Source organism: Larus michahellis, chromosome 14, assembly GCF_964199755.1.
Source record: "Larus michahellis chromosome 14, bLarMic1.1, whole genome shotgun sequence".
NCBI classification, from domain to species: domain Eukaryota; kingdom Metazoa; phylum Chordata; class Aves; order Charadriiformes; family Laridae; genus Larus; species Larus michahellis.
This window is the reverse complement of record NC_133909.1, coordinates 9,680,103-9,699,615: the sequence shown is the minus strand read 5'-3', so window position 1 is coordinate 9,699,615 and position 19,513 is coordinate 9,680,103. Positions and strand designations below refer to the sequence as shown.

The following is a 19,513-nucleotide window of genomic DNA, read 5'->3' as shown; positions in this document are numbered from 1 at the left end:
CAAAGCATCTTCCAGAGGCTCACCCAGCACAGATGACACACAAGCTGCCCCTGGTTGTTGAAACGCCTCATCCATGTGGACCCATGCCTGAATGTTTTTGCACATCAGGTGTTTCCTAGTGACTTAGAGCACTGCTTTTCAACCTCTTTTGGTTTTAAGACCCTTACAGGTTTTTTAAGGCATGATGCAAACCCCTGCATAGTGAGTTTAAGGCTGGAGGTGATGGCTGCAGGTTGCAGCTCGGGAGGTTCAGAGTGGCCATGACTCTGTGAGCCAAAGGAACGCTTGTCCCACTTGTGTCACAACCCCCACTGCCCTCAGGGAACCTCTGTCACCTCAGAGGTCTGAAACAATAAATACCTGTGAGGCAGTGGCAGCAGCCATTGATGGTTGGCGTAGAGGAATCGATCCACACAGGCTGAGCTTCAGCAGCGTGGCTGCCATGTCTGGAGCACGGCCCTGCTGTAATGTCGCAGCTAAGGGCCCAGGCGCTGTGGAAAATACCAGAGGATTTTTTCATCCCACTCCTTTATTGGATAATTCCTCCCCTCCCGAGCCCGCAAAGCCCGTAGAGCTCATTAGGGCGTAAAACCCAAGGCAGGGAACCCCAAGGCAAGCCTGGCAGCCGCCATTACCTCAGGCTGCCCAGGAGAGGGCGCCGCGCGGCTCCCGGGGGACGCCATTTTGGGCGGGCGTGAGGTGAGGTGAGGGAGAAGGAGAGGAAAAGGGAGAGGGAGCGAGGAGACGAGGGGAGGCGAGGAGAGGAAGGGACGGCAGCCTGCCCCGGCCCGGCCCGCAGCGCGGCACAGAGGGTGGCATGCGGGCGGCGAGGGGAGCGGGGCAGCCCCAGCGTGGGGCTGGCAACAGCGTCCCAGGACAAAGCGTTTTCCCGCCTCTGCGTGCTCTGTCACCACAGCCGCAGCGCAGGCTTCAGCCTGCCGAGGGGTAACCCTGCATAACTCTGTAGAGCTGACCCGATGTTTAGTAACACGCTAATGAAGTTAATAAGGACATACTTAGGCTGGTAAAAATACATTTCTCTTTCAGGAGCTGGCTGGCAGCGGGGAACAGCTCTTTGTGCGCGGGAGGGCTGGGGCTGCGGTCCTGGCGTGCTGAGCGGACCGGGGCTGCGGGGCAGGAGGAGGTGGCTGCGGGGTGTGCTGCCTGTATTGGAGAGACATCCGCAAAGCTGATGCAAACCCCATCATTACTTAGCTGAACTGCTGACCTCTGTAACCGTCCTTTGTAAAATTCACATCTCTGGGCATCTAAGAGAGGGTGAGGCAGACTCTGTGCTTTGCAGTTGTTAGCAGCTTCTTCTCACCTCCGCGAGGCCCAGCCGTGTCTTATTTACAGCCTGTGGGGACGGGCTGTGGCGCTGATCCCACACAAGACAGGAGTGTGTCTGCAGTCAGCTGCAGGGGTATGGATTCGGGCTGGGACCATCAACACGTGCGAAATGCTGGTCACACGCATCTTCCCAAGTAAAAAGATCAGGAGCAGCTGAAAACCGCGCGGGGGTTTGTCTGCCTGTGTAAGACAGGGCGAGGAGTCGGCGGCGCTCCATGGCTGCTTTTACAAAGGACCTGAAGCGGCCCCCTCCAGCTGAGCCTGTGGCACGTGAATTTACACGCGGGGCATCTTACATCTGGAGACGAGCAGCGTGTGGCTCGTGTGCTGGATCTGTGCCAGGGTTAAGCCCCCAGTAGTGGAGGCTGGATCCCTGGTAGCGCTCATGATGGGAGGTCAGGCGCAATGAAAGAGCTCTAGTAGTTTGAGAAGGAACACACCAGCACCTCTCCTGATGGGAGGTCAGGCGCAGTGAGCAGGAGGGCCCCCCTCGTGCTGGCAGCTCCGTTCCAGTGTTTGGCTGGACTCCAGAAGATTAAAATAGAGCCTTAGACTGTCCCCTCGGCAGCACTGCCAGCCAGAGCCCTGACAATCCTGGGGTTGTACTCAAACGTGAGTCCCTCGGGAGCGTGGGCTTTACCCTAACAGCTGAGGCACTGAGCCGGTCGAAGCAGGCAGGGTTATTGCTCTTGTGACTCAGACTCGAGGAAGAGAGGGATCAGGATGGAGCCACGAGAGAGCAGGGGATCAGAATGAAACCACAAGGCACAGAAGGGGGAAGGAGCAAGTGTGCCCCAGAAGAAAGCTTGAAAAAATCCTTGTTCTGCTGGGGCTGGGTTCAAAGTATCTGTAGCCGTGAGAATCGGGTGTTAAACTATTCAAGCCCAAGTTCTGATTTCACTCCTTTCTGTGAGCATGTCAGGAAAAAATAAGATAAGCAAAAAAAAAAAAAAAAAGGCAACGTTATTTCTTCTCAGACATTTTAAAAGGCAATATGGGAAAAGGGAAAGCCCATGCAAGTTCTTGTGAAGAACCCACACACAGGTGGCAAAGTCTTTTGTGGTCCAGAAATGAGGGGAACCGGAGCCACATTCTCATACATGTGTGACTAATATTAGGCGCTTAAACGAAACACCTGATTTTCAGAAGTGAAGAGTGCTCCCGAGTACTGCTAAAACCAACAGCAGTGGCAGATGTCAGCATTTCTTACAGAAGGCTGTTTCAACCCAGTCATCTATTTCAGATTTATCACCACTTAATGAAGGCATCCACACTTGAAATGTTTCGCTTCAGGATTTTCAGAAAGTGATTACAAACAGTGCTGGACAAAACATTTCGGCATTGCCTTTTTCCCCCTGAAAAATCAGGTTTGGTTGAAATTTTAAAATAATTTATTTTGAAAATATCACATTGATTCAGTCAAAAAAACGACCATATCACCACATTCAGCGATTTTATTTTGGTATTTGATATTTCCAAAACAAAGCGTTTATATTTACTGGTATAAAAGGCTGTTTTGTCTTTAAATTTAGACTTTAGTATTAGTTTGTAAGGCTCAAAAATTGCTACTCAGTTTACCATTTTTTGTTCGTAACTCTGTGTATGTGAGCAGCACAGCGGATGATTCTACCCAATTTTTTTTTCCTACATATTTACTATAATAAAGATGAACTAGAAAATCAGAATAAGTAGATCTGTTATTCACACAGGTAAGGAGCCGAAGTCCCACTGAGTAATTAGGACTAATTAATGCATACTTATTAACTAAAAATTCTAAGAAAATAGAAACATTTTAATAACCCTTTCCAAAATGAACATGTATTTGTTTGAAGAGAGAGTTTGAAAACAGCAGTCTGGGGAAGAGAGCGGTGAAGCTCATTAATAAAGATTTTTTTGTGTGTTTGCAAAACAAGCAAAAAACCCAAAGCAAACCCAAAGCTTTTATTTAAAGACAGAATTAAAAAATAAGTTAATAGTTTGCTCAGAGAGATGACAGTTTATATAAGTTAATACATTTGAATGGAACAGCGAAATGGTTATCTTTTGCTGTCAGAAGAACAAGTCAAAAACATGCCTATAAGAGTTGTTAACTTCTTTCCAGTTGATTAAAAAAGCATTTCAGTAAAACAGCATAGAACACAGAGGCAATTATAAAACAGCACTGTCCTTCAAGAAACCATGGCAAACGTTACAAAGGTCTGTAAGAATTGCACTGTTCACCTACTTATCTTCTTAAATAAAGAAGAAATCTCAGCTCGGGGCAAGCAAAACATACGAACAACGAGGCCCTAAATGCATGGTACATGCAAAAATGCACCAAAGTAATTTAAGTACATGCACATAAAAATCCTTCTTTGTCTTGTGTTTTTTCTAGTTAATTTTTTAGGTTACTGTACCTGACTGATTACTTGCATTTATTTTTCTGTTTTACTAACTTAATAATTGTAACAATGTTTTGAAATTAAAAATCAAGGAAGCAGAAATGACTGACAGTCACGTTTTATCTTACATTTTAAGAACTATTTTGCTCTGCTGCTTAACCCCACTTTGCCTGCGTTTTGGTTAAAATATTTTGCATGTGTGAAAATACCCACAGATACTCCAGTAAGATGCTGTTATTCTGAAGCTTGCAATGAGTTGGCATGTCATGGCTGAAATACAGACATTTGTCAGCATTTACATTACTGTATATACCTGCGCACAAGCTATGGATAATCGATGATGTTGTAAGGATCTGTAGCCAGAAAATTGTGTCCCTGCTCTGTCACAAGCTCTCTGTGTGACCTTGGGCATGTCACTTATGCCAGTGATGGCATTATCTGTACAAAAGGGAGAACAGTACATGAAATGTTGAGAGGCTCAGACAGTGTGATAGTTAAATACATTTAGTAACGTGTCCATCTTTGAAACAAACAGTGACCCAAAGCGGAATCCTTCCAGTTTCACTGCAGCATTCAAACAGAGTTGATCTTATTTCTCTTGCTTAAATATAGTAACCCAATTTTATAGCACAATTTTATACTACTATTTGGAAATGTTGCCGTGCTTTTCTGTGTACAAAAATATGTGAAAAACCGAGGAATCACAACAGAAGAGTGTATTTCACCTTAATAAGGTAATTCCCTCCGTAAATAATATCTGGGCATTTCTTGACTACAAGCGTATTATCCATACCCGCAATACAGTGTGTTTACAACACGGCTTGAAAGCACGGATTCACAGCAGAAATGCAGCGTGGGGTCTGCCGGGCTGTCACTGTAAATGCGCAGGGGAAGGAGCCTGGGCGACAGCCCCCGGGCTTGGGGAAAGAGCCTGCCAAGACTTTGTGCTGTTCCCTTTGACGCAAAGATGCTCACATGCCAGCAACTTCTGCGGTTGTAACACACAGATTAGGAAGATGCCACTTCAAATCTGACTACCCAGATATCGCTTCTGTATTAAAGCGTTTACATTTATATAAATTGAATTTCAATTTCTGTTGACTTTGATGGGAGGTTATTTTTACCCAGAAACTCTGGAAGCCATGCCTGTTTCATTTAGGTTTCTGAATATGCAGACCAAAATAAAAATTTGGAGACCATATTTGAAAGCTTGGCCTTAGAAAAAGTCACTTTCCAGTAAAAATAATTCAGAGAAAAACACAAATTACATTCAGATTTCCGTGGATTGTAAAGCTTACATACGTGAGTACCTGATGGTGGTCAGATAGGACATATTTTAAAAAATACAGTTTAAAGATTATACACAAGTACACATGGTATTTAGGATGATGCGAACATATACACTAGCATTTTTTTGTTAATGAGGGAGAAGACTTGAGGTACATAATTTTAGAAGATCACAGGAGTTGTAAGAATGTAAGAGCACTTCAAGTCTTCTACATCTTAAAAGAGCCAGGTTTCTATGATATTAGATCAAACAAAAAAATCTATGTTAAGAACGTTTTTATGACAATGATTCACTTGAATAAACCTAAGCTTTCTTTTACCAACCAATCTTTTTTCTAAAATAGTATTTAATATCTGAAGTTATAAAAAATATTTGTAGTCTTGAAAATTATTTTTATTGTCTATTTTATGTACTATACATGCCTCTTTCAGGAATTATTAAAGAAGCATGAGTCATACGGCACTCATTTACTCTTGGCTCGTGGCCATCCTCAATATATATTTTGCTATTTTCGAACCATTTGCAGGTACATATGCATGAAAATATTGTTGTGTCAAGTCCCAAGATCACAGTTAGCACAGCATACATTGTTCATCTTTATATTTACAAAGTTTTAAAGCACATAAAATTGTGCATTATTATGTAGCAAAGTTTAAACTTTAACATACGCTTGGTTGCATGTATAGCAACAAGTTACAATAAAAATCTGAACAAAGACAACCAATAAACAGCCAAATTGCTATGTACAAACAAGGCAGGAAGCAATTAAACACTGCCTTGCACATTTCACTTAAATTACTTTTTCTCTGAGGGGAAAAAAACAAACAACCCCTTTTCCCCTCCCCCAAGCCCCCAATAGCCCTAAACAGTCTTCATTTTTATCAGCGAAATAACTGGAACTCCCATTGCATTCATTTCCCATATTTGCATACTATGGGGAAGAAGTTTGGTCCCTATTATAAAGTGTAGCAATGTATTATGCAGTATGGGCCCCCCCACACAACCGGTCACACAGCCGTGGGGTGGGCTCGCTCCCCGAGCCCGGCTCCGGCTATGGTCCCTGTGACCTCTAGGGGAATATTCCGGGAGATAAAAACCCTTTTGTCTTCCGGACACGTATCATTTTTTACACCAGCATAAACATGTTGTTTTCATGATGACTCCGCTGATCCAGATCGGCTGGTAGCGAGCCAGCCTCGGGAGCGAGCGGGGGTGTGCTGATGTATACACCGGGACACCTGACTCGGCTTCAGTGGAACTGCCTTCATTTACGCTGGTGCAAAAGAACCTGGCATGAGGTCCAAGGGCAGAAGGATTGGGCCCAAACTGACCTTTCTATAAAGCAAAACACGAAGTCTGTGCGCTTAGCTTAAAGTCTGCTTAATAAATTACTACAGTTCACAGTAATAAGGTAGATTAGTGCTACACCAATCACTTTCTCTAATGTTAGATCAATTTCACATAGGTTTTCCAAGAAAGAAAATGAAAAGAACAATAAACAGAAAAAAATCTATTATGATTTGACCAGCAAAATAGGAGGTTTTCTGTAGCCTAGTGACAGACAAGCTTAGTAACACGTTACCCTGTTGTAGGATGACTGGTTCAAAGGCTAAATCTTGCCCAAGATGCTGTGGTACAGAAAGGCTGAGGAAGGTATTCTACTCAGGCTCTTATTTCACCCCCAAACCCAGTCTGCGACAGCAAGCTGTGGTAGAGCTCGTAACCATCAGCAGCGAGGAGAGATGATCTCTGGGCTGGTAGCATCTGTGCAGCTTTCAGCAATACATGGGGGCTGCTCCCAAGCCTAGTCTAACCCACAAAAGGACTCCTGATGACTTTGCGAATGCTTAGGTAGCAGAAGAGAGGGCTGAAGGTGGTGCCTGCGGAAAAGAGGGGCGAGGTACTGGCCAAAGCAGCTTCCAGAGGGTAATGCTCATCCTGCCTTGGGGAACGTTGCCCTTGGTTTTTGCAGAGAATATACTGGGCCAACGGATCTGCCTCTCGCTTCTGGGCATGATTTAGCCTTATGAATTCTACTTCATAGAATCAAGAAATAAATTATACTTACAAATAAAGTATTCTAGCTATTTAATGTTTTTCTGTAATGGAAAAATCAGAGACCCAACCTGATGAAATCTCCGTTGCCTGAAAATTCAAGGCCTCTTTACTAAAAATACTTTTTGCTGATGGCAAAGTTCAACACCTCGGAGAAATTCGGAGTAAGTTTCCAAGCTGTATACCTTTTTTTCAAATACACTATACCTTTGTTGTTTGTAAGGCTGTATTGAAGTTTTACATAACAGTCATGAGCCATGCATTTAAACACCTTAAAAGAGTTGACCAGCAACTTACTGCATTTCTTTACACCATAGAGAATTTAAAGATACACCATCTCTTTCCAAAACACTCTAAACATAAATGTTCAGGATAAAATATTCCGTCTTCCCCCTGCCCCTTTAATGTCTATATTTAAAAATACTAATTTATAGATTTCTCTGTGTGTCCTCTTACTGTATAGAAAATCCAATTGTTAATTAATATCTAAAGGCAAAGAAAAAAAATAATACAAGGATGGGAAATAAATGCTTGAGCCACAGGTTTCTTGAGGCAAGCCGTCCATGGGCAGACTGCCTTCTTGCAGATGCAAGGAATTTTGAATGCAAACCTTGCAGTTTACCTGTATCTCGCTTCCTACCAGCAGAAAGAGGAAAGTTCCACTTTTTTTTTCCTTTTTCTGTGGAGTCATAATATTAAAGCGCTACATTCTTTCCTGTCCAGTCCAAGTCATGCCTAGAAATAGGAGGGACTGGGTTCAGCCCAGGTGAAAATATACTCCGTGGAAAATGCAGGAAAAAGGTTCTGTGGCAAGATATATGAGTAAGAGAGAGAGACATCCAGAAGTCTGCAAAGCCCAAGTACCCACTTTAGAGCAGAGCTTCAGCTGTCAGAAGCGGGTACAGACTCATTTGGATGAGCTGTCTGCTGGCTAATGAACTTCTCGTATGCTGTGGGTTCTGAGCCACAGCATTTCCCGTTTCTGCACAAGAATCCTTGGAGGGGCACTCTAGCTCAACCTGCAGAAAGGGTTCCTAGTAATTAAAGCAAAGGTCTGAGTTCCTAATTTTAATCTGATTCCTGACTAGAAGCCTTTATCCTAAGCTCGCCACAGAAGAGTCACTCGTGCCTTTATGGAGTGGGATAACAGTGCTGTGTTTTGCAGGATTCTTCTGAATTGCCACAGTTGTTTGTGACATGTATGAGTGGTCTTCCTAAAAAAACATGGAAGTATTATGATTGGTATTAAAACAGTACTTGAAAGGCACCGCTTTCTACTATTTATTTATCTCTGGGTGTTCATTGCTATTCTTTTAAGGAGCTGCTTTACTCAGCCACCCACTGAATAGGCAGGGAAAGCAATTTTGAACAAAGAACACATATTTCTACCAAAAGATGATTTAGTGCTTTAGAACCAGAAGTGTTTAAAGTCAGAATTATCAATTACTACTTTTCCTGTTAAAGTATGGGGAAGAACCTTAATCTAGAGGTAATGGGATCAAGGCAGCATGCCCCATTGGCCATGACATAAACACTACTTCCATATAACGAGGTTAAAATCAAGATGGGGTAGGTTGTGGCTGGCATTTGCAGTTCCAGAGTCAAATTCCATCTTTGCACAGAAGACTATGATGAAGTCAAGCCTTTCTACCAGTGGAGAATCCAGCTCTTTATTAGATACATGACTACTTCTGGAAAAGTCCAGCAGCAGGAGTGGATAACAGATTTTTACACCCGTATGTGACCAGCGGTGTGTACCTGTTCTTCTGCTGTAGCTTTTGCCACTTCTTGCCCTCACTGTTCCTGAGGAGCCAAAGCAAAGCAAGGCGGGTTTCATTTAGGAACATCTTGTTTTATCTCCTCACTTCCTGCAAAAACATATGGCCTCAGCATATTGTTATTTTTATTCTTTAATAGACAGTTTTACGGCAGTTTTGCTTAGAGGCTAAACAGATTAGGGGAGCATGGGCTAGGTGCTGGGTACTAGAAAACAACGTAAATTATTTTGACTTCTGCATCTGAGCATGACATTGTTCTGGCTCTCCCTGGTGAAAAGCCTTCTGCTAATGAACATAATCTAATGTAACAAGCTGCTCCTGCCTTCAGTGACAGTAAAACATCACTGTTTGGTTGTACGGGGTGTGAGTCAGGTTTTCCCCGTGTGGTTCCATGTGGCATAAAACACACAATGTATGTCCTTCTAGCTGCAAATTGGCACTGACACTTCTGCTCCCCCCCGCATCTTCTCACCCACAGGAATTTCCAGTGTGGGTCTCATTCAAAGCCTGGGGAAGTGAATGGAAGTCTTTCCATCCTCACGGAGCTTTGGATCAGGTAATGAATGAATATTTTTGGTGCAAAAAGTTAACTTCCCTCTCCCAAAAAGAGAAGTTACAAATGTAAATCCCTTATAGAAAGTTTTTGCCCTTGTATCACTGCAAAGACTCTTCTTGGCTTCTACATACTGACCAAGCGTAAAATAGTGAATAACATTTATTTTTGAATTTATGGATTGAGTTCACAGGGATTTTAATAGCACTGGGGTTATGGAAGTGCTATTTTAATAAGGACCACAGATCATGGGCCCAAATCCTTACCTTTACCTCAAGGACTTGTAAACTCAACTATTTAACTCAAATCTCTTTATTGGAGGCCTTAGAATGTATCCACCTGGAGGCTGAAAAATTGAAAGGTAGAAGGCTGCGCAAACATGGAGTGAGGGAATTTAACCAGCAGGAATGTGGCCCATAAAATTAAACTTCAAGAACTGTTTAAGAAAAATTAAAGCTTGTGCAACAGCTGGGGTTTCTCTCCACATTAGTTTATTTCTTAGTGACTCAAATGTTATGGTTCTCATTAATATAGATTTCATTTTTGAGATCATCTTCTGTAGTACTATAAGTCTTATTCTGGTTGCAAAGGACGAAATCATGATTCACTGTGATCTGCCTTTAGACAAAGACGGCGTGCTAAAACACCACCTCCCACCTCCCTTATGATATTAATATTTATTGGTGGCCCAAATAAAAAAATCTTAGATTCAAACTGCACCCCAAGTTTCCCTAATCTGAATTGCCAGAATATCCCAATTTCAGACATGGTGATCAAATGCTCCTGAAGTTTACAGCGAATGTTCAGGAACAAAAGCAGGGGCATTTCTTTCCAATGGGTGTATGAGAGTGCCTCCAACAGAAAGAAATGCGCTCTTGTGTGCTGGGCACAAGAAGAAACCAAGCTTTGCTTCAGTATCACTTAGACCCTGCATATTATTCCTTCAGAACTTGGCCTCGTTTGGCCTGCTCTTGACCTCAAAGGTTCACCTCCTAAGCTTTTAAAATAACTTGCTACTTATATAATTTGAAATCTAAGCTCCTGAAAAAAAACCACGCTGTGATAATTCTGTCAGGCTCTGACAGCATTCAGAGATGGTGTTGACTGCGTTTTCTAGATAAAGAATTTTCATTTCTCTGTAAGTGGCTAGAAACTCTGGGTTAACTGTGTTACTAAACCAGTTAGCACTTTAGTTCTATGCAACCTAAATCCATTCAAGGAGGCTGAGAAGTAGAAAAATTTATAGGAAGTGGTGGAAACCAGGTTAATAGAAGTTTAGGACACAGTCCTAACGAGACGACACCAAGGATGTTACAGTTTCTGCTAACTTGCAGGCAGAACCACTCATGCTTAAAATTTTGCATGCTCCGAGATACATGGAAATCAAGAGAACTGCAAAACCTGATTACTAGATTTGCAGCCACAGATTGTTCTGTTATATGGTGACTGTTATGACTACCTGCAAAACTGCAGATGCCAATAATAACACTTGCATCATGACAGATATCCCTGTAAAATGAGAAATCTGCTGATGAAGTCAAAAGATTAGGATTCTTTTGAGTGGCATGAGTTGCCATTTCAGGAGCTGTATTTTTGCAAGTGGTTTTGAACGTATGGCCCTGTAATGCAGAACGGTTCCTACTGCATCGTGGAGCGGTGGGAAGCAATGCAGAAGTCTGGGGTTAAAGTGTGCTGCTTAAGACTTCTGAGACAGCAGAACCCGACTGATCATCTGGACCCATTATCTGTTGCATAGCATTGTGCACATCCTTGTGTTCTACAGACGGTGTGCTCATTGCCCAAGACTTGCCCTCTTCACCCAGAAATGTTGTTTTATAAGACTCCACATGTATCCTATGGACATTCTGCCTTGATTCCTCATATGTGCCTTTCCCATCTTCTGGAAGGCTGGATGCATGAGGTAAGAGAGTGCTCCGAGACCCATCGATGGGAATCTTTAACTGCTCACTGGAGGTAGGTTCTTGAGACACATCTGAAGATCTCATGAGATGCTGAGTATAGATGCCTTCAGACAGAGAGCCAGACTGTGTCTCACTGTGCACACGCAGCCAACGATGATGCCGGCTGAAGTAGTTGTAATGTTGATGTTTCCCTAGCTTTTTCTTCCCTAAAAAGCTCAATGGCTGCTTGGAGCTAGAGGACTTGTCTATGCTTTTCGGTGTAAGCTCTGACATTGCTAGATTGTTCATATACTCTGTGCAATATTCAGCATTAGTATCAAAGGCACCACACTCTGTCAGGCCTTCTTTCAATGTTAGGCAAGGCTTCATCTCGTGGACTTGGAGAACATCAGGTGCACTGCCACCCAGGCCACTGCCTGCCTGCTGGGATATGTCATGGGAGGAGGAGTAAATCAGGTCTAATTCTCTGGGGCTTAATGCATCGCTGGAGTCGTAGTCACTGTCAGTTGGAAGGAATACTTCAGAGCAGCCCTCTTCATCTGAGCAGGGCTGGGAATCTGCAAAGAGAACTGGTTAATGTTAAGAAGATAAGTACAGGAGAGAAATTGTTTAACTCTCATTTATGTATTTTTTTTCTTAATTTAGAGTCAAATCTACAATTCGGAAAGTGTATGTTTCGGCTGTGGAACTGTCCATGGGCCTAGATGACAGCAAAGACAGCAGTCAGGGAGGATTTACAGGTGTGTTAGAGAGGTGGTAGTAGAATGAGGAAAATGAAAAAGGATTCATGTATTAAATTAAGTTCAGGGAAGAATTTTAATTTGAATTGGGATTAAGTTCTGAAAGGATCTATTTTCTTTCCTCTTGTTTTCACCAAATTTCATAGAGATGGAGATTTTGGAGAGAGAGGAACTCTAATCCAGGTTCTGCTTTTATTAAAGGAGGCGGTTGAGTTACTCCAGAGTTGTACCACTGTAACTGTGAGCAGGGTGCAACTGTATGTGTGCGTAAGAGGCTTGCGGCAAGACATGGCAAAAACTACCCTTTTGCCCATCAGGTGGATTATGTATGTTCAAATCCAAAGCGGACGCACCTAATTGAAAAGTGAATTTGTTGACCAAAACTCACACTGGCACTGAAATCACTGCTGTCTTTTGGCTACAGAAGGATCAATAACATAATACATTCGTGGCATATGTGGCAGAATGGATTGATGCTCCCCTGCCCTGGATAGTTTATATTAAATCCAAGGAAAAACTGTAGATTTTATACAGTGCTGACTATTCACTTCGACCTAGCGTAAGTTACCATATAGCACAGCAACAATGAATCAAGCCCATGCGAGACTCGATAATGCTCTAGGTTGCGTGGTGCCAGAGCCTAAGGATTATTTTGCGTTCATGGCCTGTAATACAGGGAAAAAATTAGCTCAGGGAGAGATGCTGAGAAACAACAGCACTGTGTAATGGAGCGAATCGAAGCACCATTGTCTTTGGGTTTCTTTTCTTTTAACCTAATCTAATCAGAGTAGATTTATTCCTTTTTCTTAACTGTATAAAACTGCCAATTTGAAAAATCAAATTATTATTACCAAAATGGTCATGGCAGTTGTTTACCGCAGCATCTGTTGCTTTTGTTTCTACAGTTTCATTTACTTGTTGCTTAAAAGATAGCTCAGCAGAATGATGGTTTAGATTTTTCTCCAAAGTTCTTATTCTGCTAGCAAATGAGGTGTTACTGTTTCATTTGCTTCATCTTTATTTGCTGTGATCCATTTCTTTCATCAGTTTAATTTTCCAGCTGTTCAGAGAAGCAATAGTGGCCTATGAGGTGGGTACTTATTTGTGTAATTTGGTGTTTTGAAGTGCTTGTCTAAAACACTGAGAACACTGAGGTATATGAAAATGACTAGTAAATCAAACTGGAGTATTGGCACTAAAATGTGCTCTAACAAAACAAAGCAAGAGGAGCATAAGAAAGAATTGCTCCAAAGCAGAGGAACAGTCAAAGCATGGAAAGAAAATGGCTGTAATATCAGAGAAACAGAAGGTGACAAGTGGAGATTATGGAAAAGTTTGACTTAGATTCCACACAAATTATTAGAAACTATGGTGAGGGACAGATAGATACATGAGTGATGAGAAAGGGCCAATAACTTTTGCTTAATAACTCATGTCCCACCAATCTAATAAACCTCTGAACATGCGCACAATTCGTACACAGGCATCCTTAGATTTCTGAAGAGCTTTTGACAAGGTTCTTTACCACAGATTCTGAAGAAATGAAGCTGTAATTGAGATAAAGAGAAAGCTCCCTCCATCTATTAGTAGCAGATTGTTGGTGCAGACAACAAATGAAGTAGTCGGCTTTCACTATGGATGGATTTTACTAATTCTGGACGTTGTGGATAAGAGAGTGATAGCACTTGTCCCTTCTGACATGTTCAGTAAATGATCTGGAATAGTGAGGTGACAAAGTTGGCTGATGATGAACACTTATTCTGAGTAGTTGAAAACAAAAAATGATTGTAAATACTGTAGAAGGATCTCAGGATATTGAGTGGCAAATGATTGGTAAAATGCTTGTTAAAATACCTCGGCAGGTATGGGAAAAAATTTACTCCTTTTATAAAATGAAACACAAGAACTGTTAGAATTAAAAGTGAATTCAAAGATTTCACTTGATGAACAAAGAAAAATTCTCTTACCGCTCACAGCTTTTCTCCTCTGGATTCTACCCTCAGGTGAAGGGGGAGGTGAAGGAAGACAATCTAGATGTGAAGAGGTTGAACTGATTTTCTTTTGGGAGTGTTCTTCTGAAAGATCCACAAGCTTCATTATGGGTAGGCCAGCTGCTGGCTGCTTGTATCTTGCGTACTGCAGTGCTTCTGTGATCCATCTCATTTCCCTCCAGATCTCATCAATTTGCTTTAGAGAAAAAACAGTGAAAAGCTACAGTTAAGGCTGTCTATTAATTTTACTTAAGTGTCTACTTTCTTCAGGTGCCCAAGCTGGTGTGTAGTCACTGCCGACAGAGAGAAGCAGGATCCCCTGACAGGGCACTTCAGATTTACGTGGTCTGAACTGCCTTTGGTTTGGTGCTTGTTCTCCTCCACCACTGCAGAGGCTGCCTAGAACCACAAGACTCTCAAATTAGGTACCTCGATTAAGAATGTGTAGTTAGAAGGGGTGAATCTAGGCCTAAACTCTGACATAGAAAGAAAATGAAAATTGTCTTTTGGTGGAGTAAAAAATTTGATCAATTTGTAGCACACTTGAAAGCTGGTTTCATTCTGTACTGGCATGAATGCAAGACTTCTTGAGCATCCTTGCAATCCCAGGATTATGTTCAAAAGCAGAGTGCTCAGATCATACCTAGTTTTTAAGAATAGAAGAATCTATATACATGTGGAAGAATATATATACATCGAGGGCTGACGCACAGCTATGAGCCAAACCGCAGGATTTCTTCCTTATCATAATTTTGGTCTGCATGCATTTTAATAGTATAAATCTACACTAAGACAGTTCTAATACATGCCTGTTGATGGCAATAAGAGACAAGTGCCTAAATCAACCGCAGGATATAGCTTTAAGTATCTGTGCGGAGAGGAAAGATGCTGCTTAATGTGGGTCTTGAGAATCTTTTGATAATGGATCACTTTTAACATCTTCAAGCAATTCAAGATCTTTGATGACTGAGCAAATATTGCTGCAACCAGCAAATGACAGTAGCCGTGCGTATAATATCCTGCTGCTGCAGTATCCTTTCTAGAACTTCCCTTGTACTACACTTCCTACAGAAGATCCTGCATTTAAAGAAGTGAGCCTTCATATTAATATTGCAGTGTTTAAGGGAAACTGCTTTGCAGTTACAGGAGCTACATTCTGCAAGGTGCAGAATGAGAGCCCTGGGTCAGGAACTGGACAGGCAAAAGGGAGGGGAACTTTGTGCAGTATTATCAAATAGGGAAGTAACAGAGGGATCAGTGAAGAGGAGACTGCAGGCTGATATATTGTAAGACGAGTTCTCCAGCACATACGCTTAGCTGGAGATGCTTCTTCACAAAACGCACATTCAAAGTGTGAAATTTATTGCCAAAGGATACTGTAGATGCCAGATTAGCTAGGGTGGTTCTTGATGAGCTGTGCTGGAGACAGGATAGCTGGATAGATGGATCTTTGTTTTGACCTAGTATGCCCATTTTTATGTAAAGGTGAAATCCCAACTCCAATGATGTCAGTGCAAGCCTTGCCACTGAGTTAATTTGAGCTAAGAATATACACTGATACGAATAGCAAATGGTTCAGAGATTAATTCATAATCCTACATCATTTCAAGACTTCAGTGTAGCTCCATGAAGAGAATGCCAGTTAGCAAATGTCTTACCTATTTGATATCGGAGATTTTATATTTCCTTTCTGTGATCCTCTTTCAACCCTAAACAAAAATCATACTGCGTGCTGTTTAATAAAATGCAAATCCTGTCGGTTTTTCTCCCTGATGCCGTTCTGCAGTGTCTCCTGGGATAATGGACCAGTCATTTTAATGAACTGTGGTTCCTTTACAGTTTGAAGCATTATGCTATATAAATTACAGCTTAACTTCGGTTTTAGTTTCAGTGTCTCTAGATTTTTTTTCTGGCTGTGTAACATTCTGGTAAAGACTCCAAGTACCTTATCTGCTGGATTTTTATTATTTTTTATTTATTTTTACCTTTCAGTTGCCCTCTGACTTCTTTTCAGAACTGCATTTATATAGACTCCCTTGCTCTTTACAATGTTTGGTTTGTGTAGTGACTTCAACACTGTCTTAGATCTCGGATCACACAAATGCTCTTGCGGTTTTGTGGTCACCACTGAAGATTGCGGTATGTGGTGGGCTGAGATATTTTTGCAAATAGGTGGAATACAGCTGGTTTTCATTTGAGAGGAAACCTGACAAGGCTAATACACTGTCACAATAATTCAGCACAAAACACTGAAGTTTAAAATGTTCTCCCCTGTTTTCCCAGCATATATATGTGACTCAAACACTTTGGAGAAGAGGAACACAGAACTGTCTATACAGTGCATGTATATTAATATATATATACTTATTTTTGATGCAAAGGATAAAAATTTTCCAAATTCTCCTGCATGCTGGGAAAAAGTTAGATTTTGTGAGTGTGAGAATGGGAAGATGAGAAGGAAGGAGATGATTGAGCGGTGAAAGTACAATGGAACATTCCTCTCCGCCCCCCTGCAGGTTGCCAAAAGCTCCAAAGTGGACAAGGCAAAGGGGATCTGAATTCAGAGCAGAGGGGAACAGAAATATTATCATCTTGTTCATAATTACGGAGGGTGTCCTGGTTTGAGGTGCAAATATACTATCAATGGGTGAGTGGTTGTCTTGGCCCCTATTCCAACAGAAGATCACTTGAATATTAAGAATACAGAGCTATAAACTTATCTGCACCTCACTTGTAGACAGATCAGCCATACCCATAGATGCACTCTGCAAAGGTCATGAGTTTTATCTATAAATAACCAATTGCCAAAATGGTTTGCAAAAGGACAGGCCGTGCTACGCTGCACAACGGGGTGCAGTTTGAAGATCCCTGGGTTGAGTAGGTAAGTCCTGATCTGGGAACAGTACAGGAAAATCAGTGTGAGAGACAGAGAATATGCAAATTAGACAAGTGTGATAACATTTGTGATCCTTCTGCATTGGGGGACTGAGGCGGTATCACTGCGCGGTGCTGGACAGACTTACTGATGCTTTTGGGGTGGGCTTGCCATCTTAAACGCAGAGCTGCCTTCTTCACGGTGCTATTGTTGATGAAGGTTGTCTCCACGACCTAGTCTGAATTGTCATTTTAATTTTTTTCAATCGGCAATTTATCATGGTGAAAAATGTCTTCAATTCACAAAGACAGAGAAAAACTCTTACACAAATGAACGCCCAAGCATGGTACTAGCTTACCTCACATTAGATGGGAGTGAGTTTTACAAGCAGACTGACACATTTCTTTATAACAGTCTAGTATAACTGTCATTTGATTTTACCCATAAAAATGCTTGTATAAAAGCAACAACTAAGGAAATCATGTTCTGGGTTTGAATTTCATAAAAACAGAATTGCACTTTTGATACAACTGCTCTTTTTATGATGTCTGTGAATAATTCTCCATTTAGATTTCAAATTACAGCCCTATGCAATTTTTAAGAAAGCCACCTTAAAATCTCCTTGGAATAGTCAGAAACAGACTATTACCTGTATGTAGTCTATAACTTGCTGGTGTCTTTGTTTGGCTGCAGCGACTTCACTGTCTGAAATTGCTTCCCTTAGGGATTGCTGGGTTTTCAGAGAGTCCAGCTCTATGACAGCAGAAAGGCGGCAATACAGGCTTATAAATTTTTCCTTGTAACAGCAAAAATGAACTGTGAAAAGACCAAGTGCAAAGGAAACACTGTTATATTCTGGTTATGAAATATGAAATCCTTCAATTTCAGAACACAAATTTTATTAAATATAATTATTAACTCTCTGGATGGGTTACTTTAAGCTAGAAATAAATAATACAGGCTCTGATTCTCCTTTCATTTACACTGGATTTACTCTGCAACTTCACCCATTTCAAAAGAGTCATCTCTAATTTACATCTAAGTGAAGAGATAATCAGGTCCTCAGTATGCAACTCCAGAGGCTATTTTGCCCTTGATAGCTTTAATCAGAAAGGCTGTTTCTGTGGCTTTTATAGCTCATCATTCCTTTTATCAAGGAAGTAGTACATGACTGGAAAATGGAACTCCTCTTTTATTTTTTTTAACTGTTTCAGAAAGAAAGTATCATTTTGGAGGATGATAACTTCCTCATGGGCTAGGCTAGCTTAAATCAGTAACTTAAATGTAAATGACTCATCAGTAAAAGCGTTTAAGTGATATCACAGTTTGAGTGAAACAATTAAAACTCTTTTAGGTGTTATACATTATCCTCTGAACTCTCATGCGGAAGAGTAAGCCAGAAAGTTCAGGAATGACCTCTTGCTTTGTGTAATTTGACTTTGGCGTAGCACAGAGCTCTCTGAGCTACGTCTAAAAGAGGTAACTAGATAAGAGAGCGAGCAGCTACAGCACCGTGGAGCTTCACCACTGTCAATTTACCTGGCCTCTTAAAGCTACATTCTTCCAGAACCTGCAAACGCTGCAGCAAAACTTGCCAGTCATCTCTGCAAGCGGCAGTGCAGACTGAGTACTTGCCGAGGAGAACAAGTTTTCAGAAATACTTCCCCATTCATTGGTGCTTCAGTAAATGCAAGCATACAGCCTGATCTTGTTAGAGCAGCGAATGCCAGTTGGCTTACTACTGCTACTTTTCTGGATTGTGGCATGATATTTTTCAGGGTATTTCAAGTGTAAATTGCATCTGTTCTTCTTATCATAAATATGAAAAAAGAAATAAAAACAGTGTTGCATGTCGATTTATCCCTTGCAAACGACATGATAAGAATAATTGAGAAGAATTTATCAAACCAAGAAATCCAGTAACACAAACATCATTAGCATAACAATAAAGGCCTAATCTGAACATAAAAATCCCACAAAAAAAGAGTGAAAGAAAGAATTTTACCTTCTGGTTTCCCAATGATGCCTAGATATTGCAGGGATCTAGTCTGAATAGTGTGTGGTCTTACAGTATATATGCCATATGTGGTGGACTCTTGAGTGAATTACAGCCGCGGTTTCAGCTTCAGTGCTGAAGTTTCTAGCCTTTGTGGTTTTAAGTCAGACCCTTTAATGTTACTTTAACAAATGTTACTTCAACGTAGTCTTTTGTGGTTATGCAATTATATAGTTGGTAGCCACCAGCTAATGGGGAATGGAAGCTTCTAATATTTGAGATGTGAATCACGGTCACTTTATAGAACATCAGGGATACATATATAATAAGTCATATAGAAATGTCATCTGCCTTTGGCCAGATGATTGCTTACTTAAAAAAATACTCAAAAGTAAAATTCAGCTTTCCATACTGTGCTTTCCACGAACTGTTTTCCCACTGCAGCAACACTGCTAAACAGAGAGGTCTGCACCCAGAATGCCGTTTGAGAGAGAGCTCTGTTGCATGTTTATCTGCACCATGTCATCCCATTCAGCGCCTATTGCTTTGTCAGCCCGATGCAAACTATATTGCAGGAATAAGAA

The 19,513-nt window shown here is 41.5% G+C and overlaps 1 protein-coding gene across 4 annotated transcripts in view; it reads right to left on the bottom strand.

Annotated features, from left to right (window-relative positions):
* Nucleotides 1–3,271: 3,271 nt before the first annotated feature.
* Nucleotides 3,272–19,513, bottom strand: part of ANKFN1 (ankyrin repeat and fibronectin type III domain containing 1) — a 136,869-nt gene continuing 120,627 nt past the window's right edge. For all 4 annotated transcript variants that reach the window (XM_074607752.1, XM_074607751.1, XM_074607754.1 and 1 more), the window contains 3 exons: nucleotides 17,583–17,749; nucleotides 14,035–14,254; nucleotides 3,272–11,884 (listed from right to left, as the gene is read on the bottom strand). In XM_074607752.1, the coding sequence (XP_074463853.1) occupies nucleotides 11,088–11,884; nucleotides 14,035–14,254; nucleotides 17,583–17,749 (1,184 nt within the window). In that variant the 3' untranslated portion in view covers nucleotides 3,272–11,087. The remainder of the gene's footprint in view (nucleotides 11,885–14,034; nucleotides 14,255–17,582; nucleotides 17,750–19,513) is intronic.